Raw genomic sequence first — 26,198 nt, 5'->3', positions numbered from 1 at the left:
ACAACTATCTGACTAAAATGGTAGGGGACAGAGTGCCCATTTTATATAGAAAAGTAGGTGAAGGTAATTAACTTCTGGTTGACAAAGCTCTTCCCCTTTCCCTAAATCTCTGTGAGGACCATTGCATCCCATACAGTAATTTTTACATATCTCCATTTGATTTGCTAAGTAACATTGATGCTGTCCCTGTAGTGTGAAACTAGGGACTGGCTCTATCCTAAAGAGATTTATCATTGTTCCAGCGGTTAGAGTAAGGACTCAGATGCTCTATGTCCCCTGGGAAAGAGAAAATGGTCTTTTATAAATGGGGAAAGCCACTTTCTAAATTTAGAGTGTTAGATAGCACTACAAATCCATCTGTAGTATAAAAAGTGATGTAGGCTGAAGGTAGGATTTTATCCCTCAACCGGCTATTGAAAACTGGAGCCTGGGTATAGACTAGGTATGTAGGGATGCAGGAGGTGGAGGTAAAGGAGAAGGTCATGTCTTTTGCTGTGTTTTCACAGATTTAATAGAAGTAAATTATTCTTAAGTGGTTGATACTGGAGTCATAGTCATAGCAATGGCCATTATTTTTGTTTTATTACTGTTCCTGGACAATGTGGCTAAACAGTTAGGTTGCCAACACTTATAATCCAGATCTGTGCCTTCCACATTGGTGTATGTGCTTAGGGTTCCTTCCTTGGCCTTTTCCCCACTCTGCTCACAGAGTTGCACATTCTATTGAATCTCTTGGGTGTGGTGACTATCCTGCTCCTCAGCCTCCCTTGAGTCCAAGTGTCCTATCATACTGTTTTGCTTCTCCCTTTGAACTTTTGCTTATTTGGAAATATTTTCATTTTTTTCCCCACATAACTTGTAGATGTTTATTCCCTTGCACAGTTAGGTATTCTTTTACTGGCTTATTTATTTGGTCTGGAATGTGTTGGATTTGAAGCCATAGCACAGATGCTTTGCTCTCCCATGAGAGTGGGGGATACCCAGAGAATGGTTTTGTGTGGCTGGGAAATGAAGGTGTCTTATTGGGAAGAAATACCTGACTTTAGGGTCCAGTGAGAGCCTCCAGAGCACACTCATTTAATGATTAGCGTAGTTGTTGCAACAAGTTGGAAAATGAAATATGGGTGGAAAAAATTCTCATTTGCAAAATGTTTTGATTCAGTTTAAAATTAGGACTACCTGACATCTATCCTGTTGGATAACTTAGTTTATGAATTTGTTGCCCTGGAGCCCCCTGCCTAAATTGGCCTCCTATTCTGGTAAATCTAAATAGATTCAAAGAAGCAGAGGTTGGCATCCTATGAAAAAACATTTTCCCCGACTGGAGTTAGGCACGTTAGAAAAGTGGAAAGAGGTGGCATTTGGGACATCTTCCCATTTTATGAACACTAGTGACAGGGAACTGAAGTGTAAATACAAACAAGAGAATGCCATGGTGACCTGGACAGAGATTTTACCAACTGGCAGTGTGAAATATTTGGTGGGCTAACAGTTTTAATGGGCTTATCTTAGACAGCTTTTCTGCTGTGAAAGTGTCGGTTAATAATTCACCCTTCCCGGGAGACAGAGGCAGCAATCATACGCCATGAGCAGGCACTCTGGGGCCTGTCATTCTGCTGGCTCTCAGCTTGCCAGATAGAGCCATGAACCCTGTTGGTTGGGAAAGGAGTACCAAGCATCTGAATTTTGACAAATGGAAGCTTGGGAGAGCTAAATAAGGCAGGGATGTTTGGGGTGATTCACTTCAAGTACTATCTAAAGTAATGGATTACTGTAGCTACCCATCTGCTCTGTGTCAAAAAGAATGTAACTCTACATTTTATTTTAAAAGTTTATTTTGAAGTAGGGTGGATCTGTATATTGAGAGAAGAGAGTATGGCATAGAGATAAATTGTTTCTACAGAATATTTATGGAGTTTAAGAGGAAGGACAAACTGGGCTTGTTGATTGATACCTGGAATATGTTTTTATTGTCTAACAAAATATTGGATGCAGCTGTACATGTAAGACTTATGTGCTGTGAGTGTGATCATCAATGTCAAAAGCCTGAATGCTTACCTCTTGCCATGCACTTGTTTTGATGTAATAGTGAGCGGGACTCTGTTGTAGGTTTCAGTACAATTTATGTGAATTTTATTTCTCTGTTTAGTCATTGAATCATATTGCAGTGTTGGCATGGTAAGTTTTGTAATTTGCTTTCCTGTGTGAAGAGTGTTGTCTTCTCCTGAATTTGAATGTTCATGTCTGCATTTTGGGGGGGCTGTGCTAGGCATTATGTCATTATAAAGATTTACAGTTATTTAATAATGATTTATTGTAGTAATGTATTCTGCCAGCTGTGGCACATTTTCGGTGGAATTTGTAAATCAGATTTATATAGAAATTTACCAGGTCATGCATTTCAGGATTTAATAAAATATACTCTAAAATCTTTTTGAAGTGGGTTGTTTCATGCTAACACATTTGGGATTAAGCTTCACCTTAACAACCATTGTTAATGTTCAAACTCTGCCATGTCTTTTCCCACAGCCACTGCAAAGAGGAATCTGTGAAATCTGTTAAAATAGTTGCTGGTTCACCCACTTTACTTTTAGACTGCAAGTGTCATGTTGTATTTGAACTGGGATGTTCACATGGCAGTGAGGAACATGGTAGCATCCTGATGTAAGGCTCTCTGCAGTTTTGTAAGCTTTAATCACTCCTAAAGTGCTCACCCAGGTTCAAGTTGAGAGCACTCTTGAGAGGCTATAGGGTTGCCTTCCCTTGCCCAGAGCACACCAGCTTCAGCTATGGAGGCCATAGCTTGTACTTGGATTCACTTGGCAACTCACACCCTTTCAGTTAGTCTGGTACATACAAAATGCCAAGTTATGTTTCATTCTTTCTCTTTTCAAGGTCTTGTTTACTTGATGGCATGCCTCTCTGTTGTTGCTTTTTAGAGGGTCAGAATCTAAAAGTGCAGGGGTTCCTGCATAACTTGTATTTTCTTCTCAGCCTGGCAGTTTTAGAGGCTGTCTTTGATGTGGGGTTGCCATGTTGTCTGTAAAACATGACTTGTTTTCCAAAACTGCACAAGAGTTTTTAGTTCTGAAATTAAAATAATAAGTCACCTATTCTGTGTATAATCGCTTAAAATATCTCTTTTGACCAAGGACATTGATGGCATTGATCAGTTATCTGAAAATGGTAATGACTCTCAGTGCTCCTTAAAGTTGGTTTCAGGTACCAATTAATTATACTTAAAGATGTTTTGGATCAAGAGGGAAGTAAGAACATTAAAAGCACTCCAGACTCAAATTTTTTTTCCTAATGGTTTGTATTTATTTATCATTTAGGCATTAGTAAGACAGAATGACTATAACAAAATGAAAACATCCCAAATAACTTTCCTCGTAAATGTAAACGTTGCCCACTCAGATTCTTTTGGATTATAGAGTATTGAGGGAAACACTAAATCCCAAATTCGTTCCTTTTTTTAAAGGCATAATTTCTATAAGTATCCTTAGAAACATTACACAACAGTTGATTTTCGCCTTCAGGTGGGAATCCAGTGTGTTAAACTTCCATTTCCATTCTCATTGATAAAAGGAGAGCACTTTAATGGGCGAGAGAGACAGCTCAGTGCTAAGTGCTGGCCTAGCCTATTCCAGGACCTAGGTGAAGACCATATACCACCCATACTGGCAAGAAGATTTTAAACTTATAAACAATGAAAATGTGTACATAATAATTGGCTTAGGCTTGATTGAGTTAATATTCTAGAAAAAAAAGTTTAAATCTTATGAGTTGTGACTAAGAGTATATCGGTCAGATATATAAAAAGTATTTGATAAATCTGTAGTATATGTGATAAAGAGCTTTTATGGAAGGAAACAGAGGCTGCATTTCTTTGGGCATATAGGGGTGCTGGGGGCCTCATGCTTTCTTAGCAAGTACTCTATCCTGAACTGTATCCACAGCCATTAGTTTTTTCTTGAAGGATTTAATTTGTAGCTTATTTTCCTTAAAAGTGTGTTGAGTGTTTATGTTGAAGAGCTCATGGAGAAAGATGGAGGTCTTTATTTCCCATCTTTCCATTTAGCATCAAGTGTTCATGGTACACTAGGCAGCTCATGTAGATAGAGTAGGTTAATTACAATAGGAAAAAACATTCAGCAGCACCTTTTCATGATTCTGGACTTAGTTTGGACCTTACCAATTCATTATTTTTTTTCCTTTTATTTTGACCTGAAAAACATTAAAATGACACTAAGTAGAAACTTAAAAGGAAATTCAGTGATAACAATGTTTCATCTTATGCTGAATCTTTACTGATGATTGATGCTTTGAGAGGATAAACCGTGCTGGAAGGGAAACAAATGAAACAACACTCCTGTGTTCAGTGAGCAAAGTCTGCTTGCTGAGGGAGCAGCCCAGAGAAGCACACCCTGGATTTATCTCCCTCTGTTCGTCCTGTGTTCATTCATTCATCCAAATTTCTTAAATACTTTTGAATACTGGGCAGTTTGCCAAATGTGCTAAGAATATAGAAGTTAAACATTTGAATTTGCTTTTAAGCCCTGATGAGTAGGAGGCTTAATTGTTTGTTAACAAAACTCTGAAATGGGCAGGGAACCGTTATGGGAAGAGTATGTTATGATGGTCTAATTCAGACACACTGAGTTTGGGGCCTGAGTGAAAGGCTCTTGAATGTGAAAATCACGAAGATTTTAAGTGCTTGTGTAAGAGAACACATGCAGTGACTGTTGGGTGGGTTTGCTGTGATCTGGGGGGGGGGGCTCCTTCCCAGACACCACGGGCAGATGGTCCCCTTGTCAGAGGTGTAGACTGTGCATAGTACTTTCTGTACTTAAAGACAAAAAGTCACAGGTACTGTTGCTGGATGAAATTATTTCTGCTACTTCAGTGCAGTAGCTAGTGACAGGTGCACTGACTTGGGGAACTTCTTAATAAAGGAGAGCAATTATTTACATCTTTTTTTTTTTCACTTAGTGTTTATACATGGCTGTCTGGCTGGCCTATAAGTCAGGAAGTGTGTGTGTGTGTGTGTGTGTGTGTGTGTGTGTGTGTGTGTGTGTGTGTGTGTGTGGAGGGAAAGGGGGGTTAGGGGACTTAGTTTAAAATGGTAAACTCTGATGATGTGGGCCCTGCTTCCAGCCTTCTGCAGAGAAGAAACAAAGTTGCCAAACATAGTTGGACTGTAAACTCTGTAACTTTATAGGCTGTTCAGGCCATTGTATCTGGCCTTTCTCTGTTTTATCCCATTTTCATCTCATACTTTCAAGCATTAGTAGCTGCACACTGTAAGACTCTTCTGCACCCTTTGTGACTTACTTAGAGATGCTTCTTATTAACACAACATTGTCCTCTTTTTTTTTTTTTTTTTTTTTTTTTTTTTTTTACCAACTGCTTAATATTCCAGGAGAAATGATCATAATAAAATAAAAACAATGCTAAGAACATTAAAATAGAGATATGGGTTATACAATGAGTAATTATAAATAAATAGATGATAAACTTGGTAGATTGTTGAATTTTTAAAAATGCTGCATTCTCAAATTTTCTTTGATTTAAACTTTTGTGGATAAAGAGATCATTACCTCAAGCCCTTAGAAGCACTAAAGATAGCATTCCATGTTAGTTGATGTTCAAATTGAAAAAAAAAAAAAGATTGATCAAGAAACAGTATAGTATTTTACAACTCTCAAGGAAATCCTTGTCTGAAACATGGAAACCAAGAAATACAGGAAAATGTTATGAGCACATGCTTTGAAATTAGATCAACTCGGTCTTAAATTTTTACTCTTGCACTAACATAAGATTTGGTCAAGTGATTTAATCTTCCTTAGATTTAACTTCTTCATTGATAAGGTGAGAAAAAACAATACCTATCTCATGGGATTTGTGAAGAACAAAATGGAAAATATTTTATAGAAATGAGAATTACATATCCATATATATAGAAGTGTGTGTGTATCTGAAGCATATCTTGTTCTCTTTATCAACATAGTCTGACTTAACCCTCATCTGACCTTGGCTGCAAATAGTATCTGTGATGTTGTACTTCTTCATAAACTTTCTTGGTCTTTGTCAACCGTCCTACCTATTTCTTTATCTTTATTTCTCATCTTCTCTATTTCTCATCCCTGGTCCTCCCATTCAACACCTTGCTAATCAAGACCCTTATTCCTACTGTTTCATGTCAAGTAGATGGAATAATATTCTATATACTCTGCTCTAAGCATGTGTGTGTGTGTGGGGGTGTATGTGTGTGTGTGTGTTGTGCATGTATAGTATAACATGAAGTAAAGCTAAATATCCAAGAAGGATGGATTCATATGATTGGTGAGTTAAGGGTGCAGAGCTGATTTTTCCCCTAATTTAAATTGTCATGGATTTAGGGGGCTTTTGGGTATTAAATATGTACATAAATATATTTGATAAAGAGTAAAATTCAATATAAAGCTTCATAACTTCCTCTTTGAATGGCAGTTCTAACTGAATATAAGTTCATTAAGTTGTGTAGACTTTGGGTCAGGTCTGGTTAATTCTGGTATGTAGTGTCTTTATTTATTTGCAATTTTGTATAATATGGTTTAGGAAAAAAAGAGGGAGTATATATAGGGAAATTATTTATACTTTCACAATATCTGGCATATAGCAGGTGATCAGTAAAGACAGGCTAATGTCCCTTAGACTATCTATTCATAATGATTAACTTCCTAAGAGCTGTGATTTTTCTTCAATTTCGTCTTTCTAACTTGTAACCTTGCCTCATAGAATAGAGATCTAAGCCTATGCACAACTTTGCTTTCTTCCTTAATCCTTGAGAATATGGCTTGGTTTTGAGATCTCTAGAAAGAGGAAGTAGAAACACTCTTGATCATATGTACCATGTAAAATGCCCAATGATAGAGTTAGCCAAATGTCAGAATTTCTGCCAGTGATTATACATGTAAAAGTTCATTGTTTGGTTCTTATACACAAGAAGCTTGGGTTTGTTAAAATGTTGATGATTTCCAGTCTTGCCTATTTCAAGTTACCACTTGGAGGACTGCATGCCTGTGAAGTTTCTTTAAAAGTTTAATATTTGGTTTTGTCAAGTTAGGGAGAGAAACTCTGGTATAGCATGAGTTTTCAACATGTGGCCACTGCTTTGAACTCTACTGTCAAAGCAGTGTGGGGGACCAAAGCTCTGAGAAATGGCCTGTGCTCCACTACCAGCTCATTTTGAGTTTTAGCCTGTTTTCTTGGTGGTAAAGCAATGACATTAGATAAAACCCTCCACCCGCACCCCCAAGGATGCTTCAAACTGCAGAACCCAGGCTCTGCACTACTCTCTTCCTTCATGTTCAAAATTCATATCTTTTTCAGAGAAGAGATCTGCATTGATTGAAAGCAAATACATTTCAGAACCACCACTGTTAATGAAGTATAGCTGTCATGGTGCCTTTGCCTGTAATTGCAACCAAAGCTAGCAATAGAAAACATCTGGAGTTGTGTGTGGTGGCACATAGTTTTAATCCCAGCTCTCAGAAGGCAGAGGAAGGTGGATCTCAGTGAGTTCAAGGCCAGCCTTGATTAAATACCATTTTTCTTTGTATGCCTATGAATAAATTCTACAAAACTAATCCTTGAATGTAGTTAGGGGATTAAATGGTTAAAGTAGCCAGGCAAATGACAAAATGAGGAGGGAGGGGGGGGAGGACACTGTGCCTAGGGGGTGGAGCTTGCTAAAGACAGTAGATTCTGTTCCATCTCAGCTTACAGTTGCTACAAAAGGAATTAAGTTTTTGCCATATCTTTAGTTTTCCAACACTTTACCCTTTGCCTCTCTTTTCTACACCCTTCCACCCTGCAGTTGGTAACTTGTATTTTATTTTAAAAATCCTTGAATGTTTTATGTTGGCCATTAATTAAAACACATGCACACTCATAGTCTCACTTGGGGAGCCAAACAAAAATGCCTGAGGCCATCCTGTTTGAAATCTGTTTACACACACACACACACACACACACACACACACACACACACACACACCAACCAACTATAGGAGGGAGAGAGACAGAGAGGCAGAGAGAAGGAGACTCATATTTGTTGAGTGCTTATGCTTAGATACTAGGTAACCCTTTTTTGCTAACACAGTCTTCACAGGAATTCTGTGAATTACCAAGATGACAACTACTGTTTCCACTTTGGAGATGGTAATTTGGGCTAAGTGGTTTGCCAAGGTCACACAATTAAGTAAACGTTTTTATAGATAGTCAAACCTATATAACCTCATTGGTGGACTTTTAACCACCATACACAATTGACTCTCTGGGTATACATTTAACATATGTTATAAGCACACACACAGAGAATTTAAATAAATGTATGTGGGACTGCTATATGGCAGAAATTGCTACATCACACAGACGTAGCTGTATGATATCAGTTCAGTGCATAGTGACATATCTGTACATAAATGTGCTTGATGTGATAAAACACTACCAAATACTATGTACTTTTATATTTTGTGACTTTAAAAAAGAAAAAACTCAGTGAGGTCAGTGTCATATTTTCAGATATTTTATCTTTCTTTTTGCTGCAAGCAAACCAGACCCTCTAAGCTTTGGGTTCAATACCATCTGTGTCCAAGGGCAAATACCCTCTTCTCATTGCCATATGTAAACCCCACCCATGGACGGACTCCAAGTCTTCAGTGATGATCACTTCCTCTGGATGAGAGTGTAAGAATAAAGTAACTCCAGCAAGAGTAGTAGGTCCCCACAGACATAGATAAGTACTTAGGCCAGAGACTGCATCTTTTATAGTTTGTCTACATACCAAACTCATTAATATGAGTAGTCATCTTAGCAGTAGTGGTTGGAGTAGCAAAAATAATACAAAGAAGTTTGTCTTAGCCCATGTTTTCATATCAGCATTCCTGATGTCTAGGATTTGGGGACATTTCTTTGAGAAAGTATTATGAAATCATCTCTCTCATCCTTTATCTCCCCTTATTTTCCCTACCCTCATAAAATATGTTTCAACCCTCAAAACTCTTGCCTATAGGAGTAAAACTACAAGATGATGAGGAAGAAAAATGAAAATACTATGGGAAAATAATCTTATGTTTTTCCCTTTAGGTTGTTTCCCTGAGGGACTTTAGAATGATACTTTAATACTATAAACCTCTTATATTTTTCTGTTCTTAAAAAATTATTTTCACTGTATATGTGCATAGTATTGCGTTATTTACATAAGCACATTTTACACATGTATATGGTGTTCATTGAGCATACTCTCCACTGCCCTCCTCCCTCCCTTTTTCCCTTTATAGTTTATCCACTTGAAGTGGAATGGGGAGAAAAAGGAGTCAGTGCCTCTGGCAATGTTCTTCTTGATAGTCCATCCATATCCATCACATGAGTGGAAAGTACCCAAAACCCCATTTTCAGAACTGTATCTCAGCCTCTGGCTCCTGAAGAAACCAGTGTGGTTCCGATGTGGGATGGGAAGAGTGGTTTGCATTGGCACTAGCCTTGCGGTGCTTTGGGGCTGGAGCACACACAGCTGTGGGTTACAGATACTTGCTCTCCACTATTAATGTGGCCAGCATGTGAAACCATGGCACCCGCAATACTACACAAAGGTCCACGCCTCTTATAGTTTGAGAAATAACTCCCAGCTGAAGAAATCCTTCCCTGAAGGGCCAGAATACATTCCAGAGCAGAAGGTGCTCTCTCAAAGTGGTAGAAATTCACAGAAGATGCCTGGTAAAGTTGGACTGGGCATCAGGGACTGCATCATAGGCATCTAAGGAAGCTTTAATTGAAAATACAGCAGAAGGAAAAAGAAAAGAAAAGAAATAAATACAATGAAAGCTCCTTTAAACCTTTGGTTAATGCCTTCTGAATTTCATGCTGCATGTGTAGCACAGACAAGTCATTGTGTAGTTTCTTTGAGACAAGTACAAAGAATCAGTGGAAGTGGGCATCTGGCCTGAGTTAGGGTCTGATAGACATGTTTTTGCCCATCTTTATTTCCCTGAGCTGTCCATGATGATGGGAGAATAAGAGGCATGTATAAACAAAATAAAGAAAACGAGTAAGGGGTTGGTTAGTACTTAAAATTCAATGACAAAAATGCCCTTCAGGATGTAAGAATTTCTTCTCTCTCTCAAAAGGTATGTACTTTCTTCCAGCAGTATATTTGAGAGAGACTCTTCTACCCACTATTGTCAGTGAGAAAGTTTTCTAATCCAGGTACAATTTCCAGGGAAATAGTTGCACACAAGTATCCAGAAGTTAGTTTATTGACTCTTATTGCGCTTCAGAGTATCTAATAAATAATGGATTAGCCTGATGGATATGTGGCTACCTAACTATGGGGCATGAAATATGCACTGTTTCTCTAATACACTGTAGGGAGACCTGTTTATAAAGTATTTAGTATTGGTTTTATAATGCACTGTTGACAACAGGAGACCACGGAGCTCAAAGATCAATCTCATTTTGGCCCACAGTATTAATGCTACTTTATAAGGCTGTATGACAGGTCACTTAGACAGTGGTCCTTACAGAAAGGACTCGGTTAAGAAGGCTGGTTGTAGTGGCTGCCAGCACAGCAGATAAATGTCTTTGTCCATGTCGCTGAGGTGGTTATTTGGTGGCTGTAGATTCTGGCCAGGTAATGGAACTCATCATTTCCCTGGTCTTTTGAGGGATTCTGAACTACAAGTTCGGCTAATGCAACAAACACTGATTGGGTGGAGAGTTGATGTGACTTGGGTCACAGAGATCTGGAGGGAGGATAGCAGTAAGGAGAGGACCTCTCAGCTTTGTCTCATGTTGGCTACTGAAACAATATTCTTAGACATCTCCCCCTCATTTCACTCAAGTCACAAATGTGATATTTTGTTTGCTTTGGGGAAATTCTTTAGCCAGAAGTAAATTTATAGCCATTTTTTTTTTAAAAAAAATGCTCTGAAAATACTTAGAATTTTGGTATGACTAAATAGAGATCACATGATTTGATCTAAACTTTTGTTCTTAGTATTTTATTTTTTTATATGAACTCATCACTATGGGGCTGTATATAAATGTTATGGTTTCCAAAGTTCTGTTTCCTACTGGCCTATGTATTTTGGATCAAGGCATTGTTCTATACATTAAGAACCCCTTGATGGTTTTAAGTATTCTAGTTTTTGAATTGAAATTCCCAACTCCTAACTACACTGTCTTTTTAAAAAAGGCTTATCTTTTAAATTTAAAATATAAATCTTTTAAAAATTGTGTGTATGTGCGTGTGCATGTGCATGTGTGTATGTGTGTGAGTGTGTGTGTGTGTGTGTGTGTGTGTGTGTGAATGCATACATGCAGGTGCCTACAGAAGCAAAATAAAGGGGGGGGAAGCATCAGATTACTTACTGGAGTTACAGCACCGTGAGCCATCTCATATTGGTACTGGGATCTGAACCTGGAGCCCATGCAAGAACACTATTTAACCATTGAGTGGGACAAGACTCCCAACACCTTTCTTTTATTTTGCATTTCTTCTCCTCACTCTTTGTTGATTCTGACTTTCATTGTACCCTTTTCAAGTAGCCAATTCCTTTTCTCTTCTGTAGTTGTTCTTTACTTCATGCTCTTAGCTGAACTCTTAATATGTATGTTTCTTTTTTTAAAAAAAAAAGAGAGATATTTATTATTGTTTTCAGTAAAATATAATTACACCATTTCTCTTCATTCCTTTTCCTTCCTCCAACAACTTCCATGGCCTCCACCCTTGCCCCTTCTCAAGTTCCTGGCCTCATCTTCTTTAATTGTTACAATATGTCAAGGCCTGAACAAGGACAAGATGAAAAAGTGGAAGAGGCAAATCTAATGGGGTCCCATCTCCAGAAAAAAACTACAGGCAACTAAGGGATGCTGAGAGTTTTTCCCCTCAGGAAGGTGGTCCCTAATTGGTTATCCAGTACCAAGTTGTTCCTGACATCATGTCCATGCACGTAACACTGAATAAACTTAGCAGGTTGTATTGATATATTTACACACACACACACACACAGAGAGAGAGAGAGAGAGAGAGAGAGAGAGAGAGAGAGAGAGAGAGAGAGAGAGAGAGAGAGAGAACAATCCCTGCATTTCTTTTGATTGGGCTTTTGATGTTTCCAGACAGGGTTTCTCTGTGTAGTCTAGGCTGTCATGGAACTCACTCTATAGACCAGGCTGGCTTTGAACTAGCAGAGTTCCATGTACCTCTGTGTCCCGAGTGCTAGGATTAAAGGCTTATGTCACCACTGCCCAGCTGATACCTGCATCTCTTAACCATGGAAAAGTTTCTGTATCATTTCTTTGGTTTCTGAGGAGAGCTTTTACTCCCTTCAGGGAGCCTTTTCATTTGTGTTCTTATTACATTCTCTCCTAGGACCCTTTATATCATTTTCCCTCTGGCTTAGATCTTCAATATCCTTTTCTCTGTTGGCTTTGTCCTCTTTGCTTGCTGTAGACATTTTTAAACTCCTGCAGTGGAAAACAAACTGTTTGTTCCTAAACACACTTCTCTAAACCCCGCTAACTTTTCAGGCCACATTTCTCTTACTTTGTTTACTTTCAACATTCCTTCAATGATTATTTTACCATTTCTGTTTCTTTGTCTTTACAAATAACATATTTCTTAACTTCTTTACTATATGGGTCATATATGTATATTATTGTACTAAACAACTCATGACATAGAAATTAATATATAAAATACTTAAAAATCAAAAACTAAATACAGTAAAATATGTTAGTAACACATATTGGGAATTGTATGTTTAACATACATTTACTCAAATTAACAAATCAATAAGGAACACATCTGAAGTACCTAGTCATTTAAATGACATCACATACTACCAAGTCAAGTATCTTGATGGATGGATCATTCATATTTCTGCTTACTACTAAATTCTTTTATTATACTCTAAGTATAGTATTATTTAAGATTTCCAACCATCCTCTGCCTTCCTTTGTAATCCATAACAGAGGACAATATATTTTCTCATTCATAATAACAAATTTTCCCAAAGATGCTCACCGTGGCCATGTTCTTTCACCTTTAATGTCATGCTTACATAGATGGATCCAAATCTGGGTAACCCCAGCATGGGTCTGTTTTCTGAACTTTCTACTGCCTGCTCATCTGCATGATCATCTGTTACACCAAACTGAGCTTGATTGTATTCCCCTAAATTATTTCATACATTTCTGTAGTTCTTAGATCTTTAGTTTAACACTGACTCTTGTGATCCACATCCTTTAAAAAAAGATTTATTGTCATTTTTAATTATGTGTATGTGTCTGCTTCTTGAGAGAGGTGGTATATGTGTGCATGTGAGTGCAGATGCCCGTGGAAGGCTAAAAGAAGACATCAGCTGCCCTGGAGTTGGAGTTACAGGCAGTTGTGAGCCATCCAACATAGGAACTAACTACAAGAACAGGATGTTCTCTTAATCACTGAGCATCTGTGCAGCTTCCTTGTTACCTGTATTTTTACCTCCTTAATTTCACCCTCACAGTGTCGTTTGTGTTTTGTTTTTCTTCTTCAGCCTTATTTGCTGGTAGTTATTTTAATTAGTTCGTTATAGTAGTTCCCTAATTGATCCCTTACCTTTGTTCTAGTCACATTTTAAGGTGTTGGCCTAGATGCACTTTCTTAAAGAACCTAACAATCACAGGGTTCTGCTATTGAGGTCTTTTAATAGACTTGGCTACTAGTAGTGTTAGAACAGAATAGCAACTTAGCATGGACTGTGGGATTCTTACCAAGTTCTGTTGCTTACATATTCTTTCATTTATTACTGCTTTATACAGCATCCTACCTAAGCTCTAAGCAAACTGGATTACTTTTCTAGAGGAATATTGCTAGTCTCTCTGTGCCCAGAACAAAGGCTGCCTTTGCTTGGATGCTTTCTTTCCCCATATCAGTGGGAAGGCATCCTTTCCTAAATCACGTGGTTCTGCTGCTCTCTTATCATACACTCTGTATAAGGTCATTTTTGTGCACAGCTTCTATTCTGTACCAGATTCTAAACTTCTCATGAGCAGAGATCATGTCTGATTTTGATGTTTCTCACAGCTTGTACTTGGTGTGTGAGGCTTGTTAAATAGTCATTCAACAATGAGTAAAAAGTTTTACAATGATTTTGATTAGTGGAAGAAAATGGAGTAAGTTGAGCTATTGGTTGGGGTGTAGTCTAGTGATAGAACCTATGTTTGGCAGCCCCAGTTTCAGACATCCTGACAACTCTTCACCCCCAACCCAAGAAAAGTGAGTGAGTGGACTGGTGGTACAGTTTAATAGGAGAGTTTGTACTTATACACAAGAAGCCTTGTGTCCAATCCCCAGCCATTTTACCCGTCCGTGAATTATAGTGTTACTCCTGCTCATTGTTTATTCTCTCGTGGCTCATGTATTTAACCATTGGTTGTTGTAAACCTTAGTGATTGACTCTTTTTAAAAAGCATTTGAGTGGTCAGAGGAATATGTTTCATTTGCAGTTTTGAAGAGAAAGTGTCTTGACATAACCAGCTTTTCTGTATAATACTGTCTGCAGAGTATATGTAATTCCTCTCCCCTTCTTTCAATCTCTCAACAGGCACGATTTGTGCCCTCCCCACCTCCAAATTGCCTTGGTTACAAGTCAGAGGGCAGGCTTGGCGATCAAGACTGGCAAGCGCATTTCAAGGTCCCGTGCTGTGGGGTTGATCCATCTCAACTTGAGGTAGGTTGTTCCTTCCTATTTAAGCCACTTGAATGTGCTCACCTGCTTCGACTCTCCTGTTGAGGGTCCTCCTCCTGTGTACTGTCCCTCAACGTCATGCTAGTAATTGAGTATATGCATTTGCTTCCCAGCACCGTTTGCCTCTGAAGGAATCGGAGGAAGCAGAATTGTGTGGCGGTTATTTGAAAGATTTTGACGGTGATACACTCTTTCTTCCTCCCTTTTCTTTTCATCTGTTTTACAAATAGTTCTAGGACTGATTTATTATTATCATCTCTGTTTTAGTAATAGACTTAGTACTAATGGTAATCTTTGAGAATTGAAGTATATGTGTTGGTGTGTGTGTGTGTGTGTGTGTGTGTGTGTGTGTGTGTGTGTTGTATATGTACAGTGTGGTGAGTTTTCACAAGTGACCATAACCAGGACACCAGCTGGATGGGTAGATAACATGGTTGTGTTTTCCAAGCTTGCTGTCTGCTTGCTTCCAGCTGCCACCCTCCAGCAGGGGCCCTCACCCTCCAGATGCCCTCCACTGCCAGCTCTTCTTCCCCTTTTAAATCTTTTAAATTTGAAAACCAATCTGCAAGTTGATTCAAATTCTCCTTGCATCAGTGTTTTTCCATTTAAAGGCATGTATGTGTTTGTGTGTGTGTGCCTATGTGTGTTTGTGAGTTTATGTGTTTTTGTGTCTATGAGTTCATATGTTTGTGTGTGTTTGTATATGTGTGTTTATGTGCCTATTTAAAATAGGCTTGGCATTTTGAAACTTCATATATTTCACTATTTGAATTTATATTTTTTAGGTTTGAAAATGACATCTATTGTATTTTTTCATTGTATCTTTTTCATGTGTTCACTTTAAAGTGTTCTTTTTACAAATAATTGAAAGGTATTGAGCACATCCTTGTAATGTGGTTTCTTGCGTGCAAGTGAATCTCAATCTTCCTTCCTGACAGTAATTTAAACTATTATTATGACATTTTTACTGGAGCTGCCAGCATATCTGTCTGCAGTTTTTAGAAGGAAGTAAATAAAAAAATTAATATTGTCTTTACATTCCTGCAACTTTCATGGTCATATGAAAGTAATTCCCCAGTGCCCCTCCCTACCCCAGCCTATAGGTTATTTATTTATATTTATTTATTTATTTACTTATTTATTTCCCCTCATATTAATTTAAGGAAAGATACCACTAATTCTTTTGGAAGATTTTCTAAAAAAAAAAATATAAAAAAATAAATCAACTGTAGCTTGTGGTAGAAAATTTTTTGTTGCTGCTTGTGCCCACAAAAGATTAAAGTCACTTTTCCGTTTTCAGATCAAAACAAAGTAGTAAATATTTGATCTTTTGTAGGGAAATAAGATTCCTACCGACCAAAGATGCTTTTTTGGAAACATGAATCTTGGTTCTAAGGGATTATTCCATTCCTTCGCATTTTGTAACCTACCTTATTTTCTATACTGTACCCAAATCTGCCCATTTTCATATTTTCACAGTATCAAAGGATTACAGCATTTGAAGTGTGTTATGGGATTGAGTCCCTGATTAGGCTGTCAACACATGCTAGATCTCAGTCACTGTTAGACAAGTGTCAACTGCAGAAGTTTCTTTTGGGTGAAGCGTTTAGGTAGTAATGTCCTGTGGGAAATGTTAATGTCACTGACTTGTTGGCCACCATTTTTCTTCTTTTTTCAGTACATGGCTGTTACTATTTCTGTCTTGTGCACTGATGTTGTTGGTGTTCCTGTGAGTTCACATCTGAGTATTTAGTATCCATAATGGTTTGGCAGAAAACGAACTGAACATGAAAGCATGTTGTGCATCTTACTTACAAATTGGAACATGATCTTGTTTCCTGAAATCCTCAGGCTCTTCTGGCCAGAGCTGCTATTGTTAAATGCCCAGCACAGCTTGTCAAAGCCACCTGGCAAAGGTGTAGTTATAAATATGAAGTGACATATGCATTCTAACACAGGCTCTTGGAGGAGAGAGGTCCAGGGATTGAGACGCCCATCAAAGATGACAGCATGATTTTGTTCTTCTCCTTTCCATAAAGATCCTTCAGTGAATTTTGAATTAGCTAATTCATGAACTCTAACCCTAAATTCTCATCTTAGGTTTCATAGGAAAAGCGATAGAATAGATGGCTATGTAGTTCAGATCACTTACACATGACACTTGGTGACATTCAGTTGTTGGTGGTGCATGCATCATCTTTTTGTTGTTATTTTTCTGTTTTTATTTTTATTATTTTTTTATTTTTGAGACAGGATCTTACTATGTAGCTCCTGCATAGTCTGCAACCATAATCAAACTGGCCTCAAATTCACAGAGATCTGCCTGCCTCTGCCTCCCAAGTGTTGAGATTTAAGGTTTGAACCATCATTTCCCTCTTGCCCATGCATCTTTTTTTAACCTGAATTAAAGACTGCTATGTACATGTTTGGGTCAGTCATCTAACAAATTGAAATGAGAAAAAAATTGCTAAATAAGCAGATTTTTTTTTATCAAGGTCCCTTAAAATTTGAACATGAGGATCCACAACTTGTAGATGTTACTGTTTCAGAACACTTGCCTCTTGAAACACAGTGTGTTTGTCATCTCTTACTAAGATAGTAATGGAAAAAAGAGGAAATAGGCGCGAGCAAGGATGCAGGTGTAAATATTAGATGACTGTTAATTGTGAAGATGAGTACCTTTACATTAACAAAGACGGTTCATAGAGGCAGGAAGATATCTGTGAGCTCGAGCTAAAGGGGAAGTGGGGGGACTACAGAGTGAGTTCCAGGACAGCTATGTAGAAAGAACCTGTGTTAAAAATAAATCAATCAATAAATAAACAAATGAACCAAAAACAAACAAACAAACAAAAAACCCCTAAAAGATGGCTGACCTTAAGAACTATTTAATAATTACTTTTAAATCTCCCCTCCATTCCCTTCACCAACAATGTGCACATATAATACAATAGGTATGTATGCGATTGTATTTGTATGTTTTGAGGGAGATGAATATTTTCATCAAATCACATTTTTTGAGTCAACAAAAATCCAACAACATAGATAAACTATATAATTATAAAGCAAACACAAAAGTTTGAAATCTTAAAAAAAATCAAAATTATTACTAGCTTTACTTTTTTCTGTTCTTTTATAGTGAGTTGGAATTTTTGCTCCTTAACTTCACAGTTATCAGATGGAATTCTGATAAATTGGGTTTCACAAGGGGAAAGGCCGCTGTCAACTTTCTTCCCTGGGAATATGGAAATTTGGGTGGATTATCTGTTCAGAGGAGTTTTCCTTTATTAACTCTTCTTCTTTTTTTTTTTTTTCCACTTAAGACATCTGTTAACATTTCACACAGACCAACAGATGTTGCAAAGCAAGTCCCACACTTTGTTCTCAAGAAAAATGACATTTCCTCAATTGCCTGCCCCACCTCTGTGACTGAGTCCAGCCTGCTGCTCCTGCATAATCTGCATATATTAAGTTATGCACCTTAATGCATCAGGAACTTGGGCTTCAGCATTATTTTATATGTTGAAGTCGCATTTGATTAGTGCCTGGTTTACATGTTGCTTAGAGTTCTGAGAGCAAAAACATTAAAACTGCCTTTAAGAATGACAACCTGATTCTCCACATTGACTGGATAGCCAGTTAGCATTTTTTTTCTATAAAACAAATGAATTAGAAAAGGCTTGAGTTGTTTTGCCATGAGGAAGTGCTGATTGTCATGCGATGTAGAGCGTCATTTTTATTATTTTGGCAAGAACAGGGACAGTTTTGTCTTGACAAGCCATTAGATGAATACCAGCGTGTGTCACATGAAAAACCACTGATCTTTAACCCAGCTCTGTACTTAACCAAGCTTTGGAAATGAATAGTGAAGAAAAGAAGAGCAAAGGCCAGTATACTGTCATTACAGATTGCAAGAGTCTGCTAACAGCTGCTGAACCGGACCCAGGGAATCACAGGTATTGCTCTGTAAGCCATCAGAAGTCCTGGGGATGCTTCTTAAATTGTGTCCACAAACCATACATTTATTTTGTATTTGCTGAGGATTTACATTGTTGAAGTCACAGCTAGTGGGGAGAAGCCCTCAGGGGCTTTCTCGGTGCACTTTCTCGGAGCATGAGAGCCTAACACAGAGCCACATCCTTTACATGGCTTCTCTGTTCCCAGCCACAGAGTGACTTTAAGAAAGTGGCGAGTGTTTAAAGAAACTAAATATTAAGAAGAAACAGTAGGCTGGGCATGTGGAGCACACCTTTAATCCTAGTTCTGGGAAGGCAGAGTCTGGTGAATCTCTTGAAGTCAGCCTGGCCCTGGTCAACATAGTGAGTTCCAGGCCAGCCAAGGCCACATAGTGAGACATTGTCTTAAAAAAAGAAAAAAAGTAATTGTGTGTGTGTGTGTGTGTGTGTGTGTGTGTGTGTGTGTGTGTGTGTCTGCGCACGTGCACGTGCGAATTATTTCTCCTTTGTAAAATACACACACAAAGAAACAAAACAAAACAAACAAACAAACAAAAAAAAAAAACAAAACCTACTCTACTCCAAAAGCACATGCAAACATGCAAACCAGCCAGCCTTCTTTGACATGGCCCTTCAGTAATTGTGGCTAACTTTTAAGTCAACATGTAGTTTTTTGAGAAAATAAAAGGAAAGACCCAAATTTACCTCACTGCCCAAATATTGAAGAAATAGTAACATTTTAAACAGCCACTTGTGGGAATTATTGCTTACAGAGCTAACAGGAAAGAACACACTATCCTACTCTGTTGGTGGAATTGCATTGTGCCTCCCTATAGTCTTGTTATCCCACACTAACTGAAATGCAAATTCTTTGTTAACTAATTGGATCTCACTGAGGGTACATGCACAGTGTGTAGCAAAAAGGTTTTAAAAAGTAAGAATTTCCCGTAATTATAACTTTTAATTACTCTCCAAATTATTGGCATATAGTGCAGGTTTAGTATATATGCATGACTTTTAAAAAGTATTACTTAGAAACATGATTTATGAAAAGTTTGATAAAGCACCAGCTAAAAATTCTAGAGACAAACATTTATTTGTGGCATATACAAACTGAATTTTACTTAAATTTTTCAAAATTAAGGTTTAAGATTTAGAATCTGGAAGCCTGTTCACTGTATCAATGGCATATTAATAGTATAGTTTTTCTTTTTTCCTTCAAACATTTTAAATGTTAAACCATCATCAGTCAATGCTGTTTTCTCTAACCTTCTTTGGTCTGCTGGTCTTTTGTTACCACTGTAAAATGCAGTTAAGAATCTTTTATGTTTATGTATTGTTGCTGTGTGTTGTTATGAGGGGCAGCTACTCTTAGTCCTACAGAGTCTTCAGGAACTTGAGGACTAGTTGGTACACTTTCTACTTTACACAGCCCATCTCTCCATGTCAGCAAATGAGAGCAGAGTCATGTGACCTTTCATACTTGTGATCCCTTAACCTGAAGTACATGACTTAGAATCAGGGAACAAGAAAGCAGTCATTGTGAAAAGGATGTTTATCCCAGTTACCTAGTTGTAAATAAGTTGGATACAAATTATTCCAGAGAGTTATTCTGTAACCTGCAAAGTATAGAGCCAATGGAAAACCTTAGAAGTTATGTTAGTGTCTTGGTTTTGGTGTTTGTTTGGAACCTGTGGTTTTTAAAATGATTCAAGTCTCTCACTGGATACAAGACTATAATGAAGTCAAGGGTTCTACACTTTCTGGATGGAAATGAATGGCAAATTCCCATAACATTTTGGGATTTCTAGGGTCAGGCTTTTGTTTTCTAAAATTTATTAAAAGAATGATAAAAGTGGGACTTAGGTGGTGTATGCCTTTAATCCCAGCACTCAGGAAGCAGAGGCAGACAGATCTCTGTGAGTTTGGGGCCAGACTGCTGGTCTACAGAGCTAGTTCCAGGACAGGCTCCAAAGCCACAGAGAAACCCTGTCTCAAAAAAAAAAAAAAAAAAGAATAATAGAACCTTAAAATTTACAAAACATAACAGATGTTCTAGGGTTGTGATGTATTTTAACACACTTATCTATGGTTAACTTTTTGGGTTCTCTTCAGTTACTATAACAGAACTTTCCTTTTAAACTGGTCTTAGGAACTAGTTAAGATTCTGTTTGACAAAATCCATCTAGCAGGTAAAGTACTGAGCAATCATTGTGATCTTCCTTCTAAATCTTTCAAGGGTATCTTTGTGTGTTTAAGGCATGGCTATGCATGAGTATTGAGGTAATATGCTGCAGAGTTGTTCAGCTTAGACCTTGTAGTCTGCATACTCTGAGTAGCATTTTGTCAGAGGACTGCTGGCTGGGCAGACCGGATTTGGATGTATTAGCTAGTCAGCCTAATAACCCTGTACAGACTGTATTGATTTTCTAGGAGAGAGTTTATGAACTAAATAAACTTGGGGTTGGTGTCTTAATAAACTGCTTCTCTCAGTCTGTCACATTTAGTTATGGAGCTGTGCAGTTTAGGGGGAAAAAAGGCTAATTCTGTTACAGATTGTTCACAGCAGGGTCTCCAAATTAGCCCTTTGTTTTGTAATGCCACCTTGCTTGGGCTCGAGTTGAGCACATTTCTCAGTTTTGCCCTAATGAGTTGCAACACTGATAATGTGGCTGATGATCTTTCATTGATTTCACTATCACTTGCTTGTCTGGTAATTGATCCATTGCTGAGCCTCTAGTTAATTATATCGGCTTTGACATGGCCCGGTCCATGGGGAATTTCAAGTCTTGCAGAATAACAGTTTTAATAAAAGAGTCTATTACTGCAGGTGCTTGCTGCTGCATGCCAGTTGATTTTTTTGTGGTGTGTGTGTGTGTGTGTGTGTGTGTGTGTGTATGTGCGCGCGCGTGCGTGCGTGCGCATGCATGAGTGTGGTGGTGGGGGGAATACCTGGGAAAGATGATCTCAGAACTGAGAGCAAAGGGTGGGTGTTGAAAAAATAGTGAGGGAGAGTGAGGAAGGAGTGGGAAGGACTAAGAGAGAGAGAGAGAGCGCAGGAGAGGCAAGAGAGAACACATGCAAGCAGAGCGATACAACACTGCTTGAGTGGAGCAAGGAGGAAGCTTGCTATTGACAGTGTCCTTAAGCCTCCCACAAATAACAGCCATTAGTGGGAAGGTCAGGAGCTGAGCAGGCAGCTTGACTGAGGCACTGAGTGCCACTTCAGAAATCAAGAGGCTAGCAAATTTTAGAGGGAGTTAAGTGGGTAATAGCAGTAAAGGTACAGTCACCGTTGACAATTGACTCATAGGGGCTTTTCCCGCCCTCCCTTGCAAAAGAATATTTTTATTGACCACAGGTGGACTTAATATATTTTAAGGCAACAATTCTTTGGGTTCTTGTTTGTTTCCTTTCAGATATTGAATTTGCTTCTTTTGAGACTTTTTTGTGCTTAATGGTGGTGAACTGGAGGGAAGTTTAACAGAAAAGCTTTCAGGAGATGTCAGTTCTAGAAGGGAAGGCACATTTGTGTCAACATAGTGTACGTTTTCTCATCTTTTCTCATTGTCCACTAATGACACAGGGCTGCCATTGAAGCGCTTTTCTGTGTCTTTTGTTGTTTCTGAGAGGAAGGTTTATTGTTATTCTTTAGTTAAGGAGGCACAAGCAGAGTGGTACATTTGTCCTCAGTATTTGTAAGTGGCCGAAGATTAATGTTCCTTACATTTTAAGTTTAGAAAGAATGGCTTTTTCCTGCTGACTACTTTTTTTTATGAGATGGCATGAATTTAGCTTTCCATTTTGAACTTACAATGTTTATGTACAGTGGATTCTGCTCAGTTCTGCTTTTCCATAAATAAGGTAGATAAGTATTATTTAATAAATAGATATGTTTTATTTAAAAACTGGTTTAATTAAAAATATGACCCACTATCAAGGTTATATTCATTACTCAGGGAAACAGAATTTTCCATACAGATCCTGAGTGAAAAATGACGTTTTTATATGCATTACTTTTTGACTGAAATAGGACAGGCTTTTTTTCCCCCTTCATATTTTGCCCTTTTTTTATGATTTAAAAGGATGTTGTAGATGCTTTACCTGAGAACTTTAACAAAGGAATTTATTCTGCTTGTGAGCTTTAAGAAAAGGTATTCCTTTTTCTCCTTTGCATTCAACTTCTCCTTACTTAACCTTCAGTTCGGTAGTTAATGGCCTGAGGTGCTAGGTATTGGTGATATGTGTTTATTTTTGCATATGTTTACTGTACATCTTACATGTTTTACTGGTAGGTTTACTTGTTCACACTTTAGAATATAAAATAGAAGGTTAAATCTCTGTATATTATTTTCTCTATGCATGCTTATAAATGGCTCAGGGTGTACTGTGTGACTTGTGGCAGCTAATATTTCGACAACAATTGGGGCAAACTTTATGTTCTCCAGATGACTATTTGCTTCCAATGTAATTAAAAATGTATTTAAGTCTCACAGTTTTACAAGTGTTAAAGCAAAGACTAGTGCCGGATATAACATGTTCTAGCAGAGAACATTGTTGGGAAAAATTGCCAGGGAAGGGCCCTGGCTTTCCCTGGCCTTGTGGACAGTGACGGTGGCATCATAGCTTGGAGTGTGCATGAGTATGTATCTATCTGTGTATCTGGAGAGATGTTAGTGCAGGGTGTCATTTGGTATCTGACAGTGAACCAGTGCAGTTGACTCCTAGCTCTGCTATCCAATGACATGCAGTGGCTGAGGGTTTGAAGCTGATGGTTGGGTCTCCAGTGCTGCCTGCACACCTGACAGGCAGCTGTTAAACCGAGCAAAGGCAAGCTCGGGGAGTCACAATCTATGCATAAATGATAGGGATATCTGTGCAGAAGGTGCGAAGGAAGCTCTGACCCCCCTCCTCCCCCAGATCTCCCCCTTCCCAAATGAAATGCACAGTTCAGCCAGCTTCTTAACTACACTATACTCCTGCTACTGGCTGCCAAGAAGCTCAAAAAATCCACCTTCACTTTTCAGTCAGAAGAGGCAGAAGTGGATGTGAGAGAAAGAGACACACAGAGAGACAGAGAGCCAAAGAGGGCAAGAGACTTGACTTTACGAGACCCCTGCACTGACAACTCCATGCAGTTCGGAACCAGAACGACTGCGGCTGAACCAGGGTTCATGGGGACATGGCAAAACGCTGATACTAACCTCCTGTTCAGAATGTCCCAACAGGTAAGTTACTTTCATTTTTTTTTTTTTTTAAAGAAACCTCGAGTTGTTATGTGCCCTTTTCTCCCTACTACTTTTGTTTCTAAATGTTTTTGAAATTTAAAAAAAAATACATATTTTCATAACTGTGTTGCTGGAATGTGCTGTGTTACTTCATGGCTTCCCCCAAGGGCTCCTTTAAGGAAAGGGGGGAAAAGGACATGAAAGTTAGAGAAAGCAAAGGCATTTGTTGCAAAGTTTTACAGTGTGCAGGCTAAGTCCTGCGAATCCTTAATTTATTTCTTTGTTTCCCGTTAAAAAGAGAAAAAGCCACTACTCAACAAATGTTTCTTTTTGACCGCGCGAAAGACTTGGTCAGAGTGTCTGCCATCTCGAAGTAGGTCTTGTGGCCGAACAATCCTAAAATGCGGGCCCCTCACAGCAGCGGGTGTGACTTCTGGTGTCTGGAGTAGCTGTCCTCAGACCGGAGCAAGGCTGTGCGGGCTTCTCTGACAGTCGGTCGCTGGCCGGGTCAGCCCGAAGGGCGGCAGGCTGCGATCCTGCTGGCTTGCTCGCTCTCTAGCTCGTTCGCGGCCTCAGTTCCGGCTGTGGGTGGCTGCACTCTCCCCGCGCTCCCCTGGCCGTGCGCGCTGCAGCCGGCTCGGCTCGCCACCCGCCCGCCCTGGCCGCCCGCCGTGGTGCACTCACACTCGGCGCGGCCCCTGCTTCCTCCCGAGCCGCTCCTGCTCCTCGTTCGACCGCTGGCCTCAGCTCGGTTGCTGCCCTGCCGGGAGAGCCTCCGGGAGAGCGCCAGGCCAGCGGATGGATAATTAATCACCGCGGCCGCCCGTACCAGGCGCCCGCTCGGTGGGTGATTCGCGCCCTGCGTGCCGGGCTCCTCTTGCACAATTGCTGGCTCTGCGGCTCCGCGGGGGAGCGAGGGTAAGAGGAAGCGAAGGGGAAACAACCCAGAAACTTTCCTCTTGGACTGTGCTCAAGTGAGGGAGGGAAGTTCCCTGGTGCCTCCCTCCTAGACACGTCTTGCTTTTCAGAAGCCTACACCAAAGCCATACAAAGCAAGAGTTAGTTTATCATCCACACAGCACCAAAGTAGTACTGACAACTATACTGAGATATTAAATAGATGGCGGCTGTTTAAAGATTGGTTATTGCCTCACTCGCTTAAAAAAATACTGCAACTGCTTTTTAATAGACCTCCTCTTTTGTATGTAAGAGTTCGTGGAAATGGAATACTTTGGGGTAGATTTTAAAATGTTTGGTAATGAAGTAAAAGAAAACCATTTGCAAGGCTGTAAACTGTCACAAGTTTAGAAATAACATTTGCCAAAGACGGGGCACAGAGCAGGGCTCTTGTAATATTTAATGGGGAAACTGTTTTATCAACCAGTTTTGGATAGAAATGTATTTGAGTAAGGTGTATTTTGACATCCTGTAGAGGGACCCTGATAACTGCTGATACAGTAAGCTGAGATTTAAATGCAATCAACATAAACCCAGTAAACCACTCTTTATGAACAGTCTCACTCCTTTGCGTGAGAAGTTCGTTCCTTGTCTAACAGAGATGCTCCTTGTCATTGCACAGTGCTTTGCTTTTCGAGGTGTTTTTCTGAAGCACTTCTCTGTCTGGGTCGCTCTTGTGTTTGCACTAACCTTAGAACCTTATAACTCGTGCCCCATTTTTAAATTTAGATATCACCGTCAGGATTTTCCTTGAGTTAGTGGAGTGTGTATGTACATGCATGCTTTGAAAGGTTAGACTGCTTTAGGTTTTCCCCTCTAGTGAAAAAGGAGTTAATAAAACAGAGATAATGATCAATTGATAAATGGCTATTGAACCACATAGATGGTGTTAGATTGCTTTTTTGGCACTAGCCCATTTCCAAGTAAATTTGCATATAAGGAGACTTTAAATGGTGAAAAACATTTAAGATTAAGAAAATAAAAGCAAATTACATGAAAATAGATCAGAATTGTGAAAAAACTTTAAATTTCTCACCGAGGAGCTTGTTTGAGCAGCCTATCATGATGTTTTCTGTAGAGAGCTGTTTGTGGGGGATACAAAGATTTGTTTTGTGTTTACCTGTATGAATGCATGTGTACAGTGAACATCGGTGACTGTGTGAGGAGAACAAATACATAGGGAAGACATTTATGCTTAATGATGACTATAAATAGAATCTTACAACAAAGGATGAAAATCACAATTTAAAGTATTGTGATCCAACCATTTTATTGTAGTTTAT

At 38.9% G+C, this 26,198-nt stretch overlaps 1 protein-coding gene across 4 annotated transcripts in view; it reads left to right on the top strand.

The window, feature by feature from the left end:
• The window catches only part of Bnc2 (basonuclin 2), a 396,952-nt gene that overhangs the window by 98,933 nt on the left and 271,821 nt on the right, over positions 1–26,198 (top strand). For all 4 annotated transcript variants that reach the window (XM_051188127.1, XM_051188125.1, XM_051188126.1 and 1 more), the window contains 2 exons: positions 14,631–14,756; positions 23,758–23,958. In XM_051188127.1, the coding sequence (XP_051044084.1) occupies positions 14,631–14,756; positions 23,758–23,958 (327 nt within the window). The remainder of the gene's footprint in view (positions 1–14,630; positions 14,757–23,757; positions 23,959–26,198) is intronic.

Source organism: Phodopus roborovskii, unplaced genomic scaffold (genome assembly GCF_943737965.1).
Source record: "Phodopus roborovskii unplaced genomic scaffold, PHOROB, whole genome shotgun sequence".
NCBI classification, from domain to species: Eukaryota; Metazoa; Chordata; class Mammalia; order Rodentia; family Cricetidae; genus Phodopus; species Phodopus roborovskii.
This window is presented reverse-complemented; position numbering and strand designations above follow the sequence as displayed.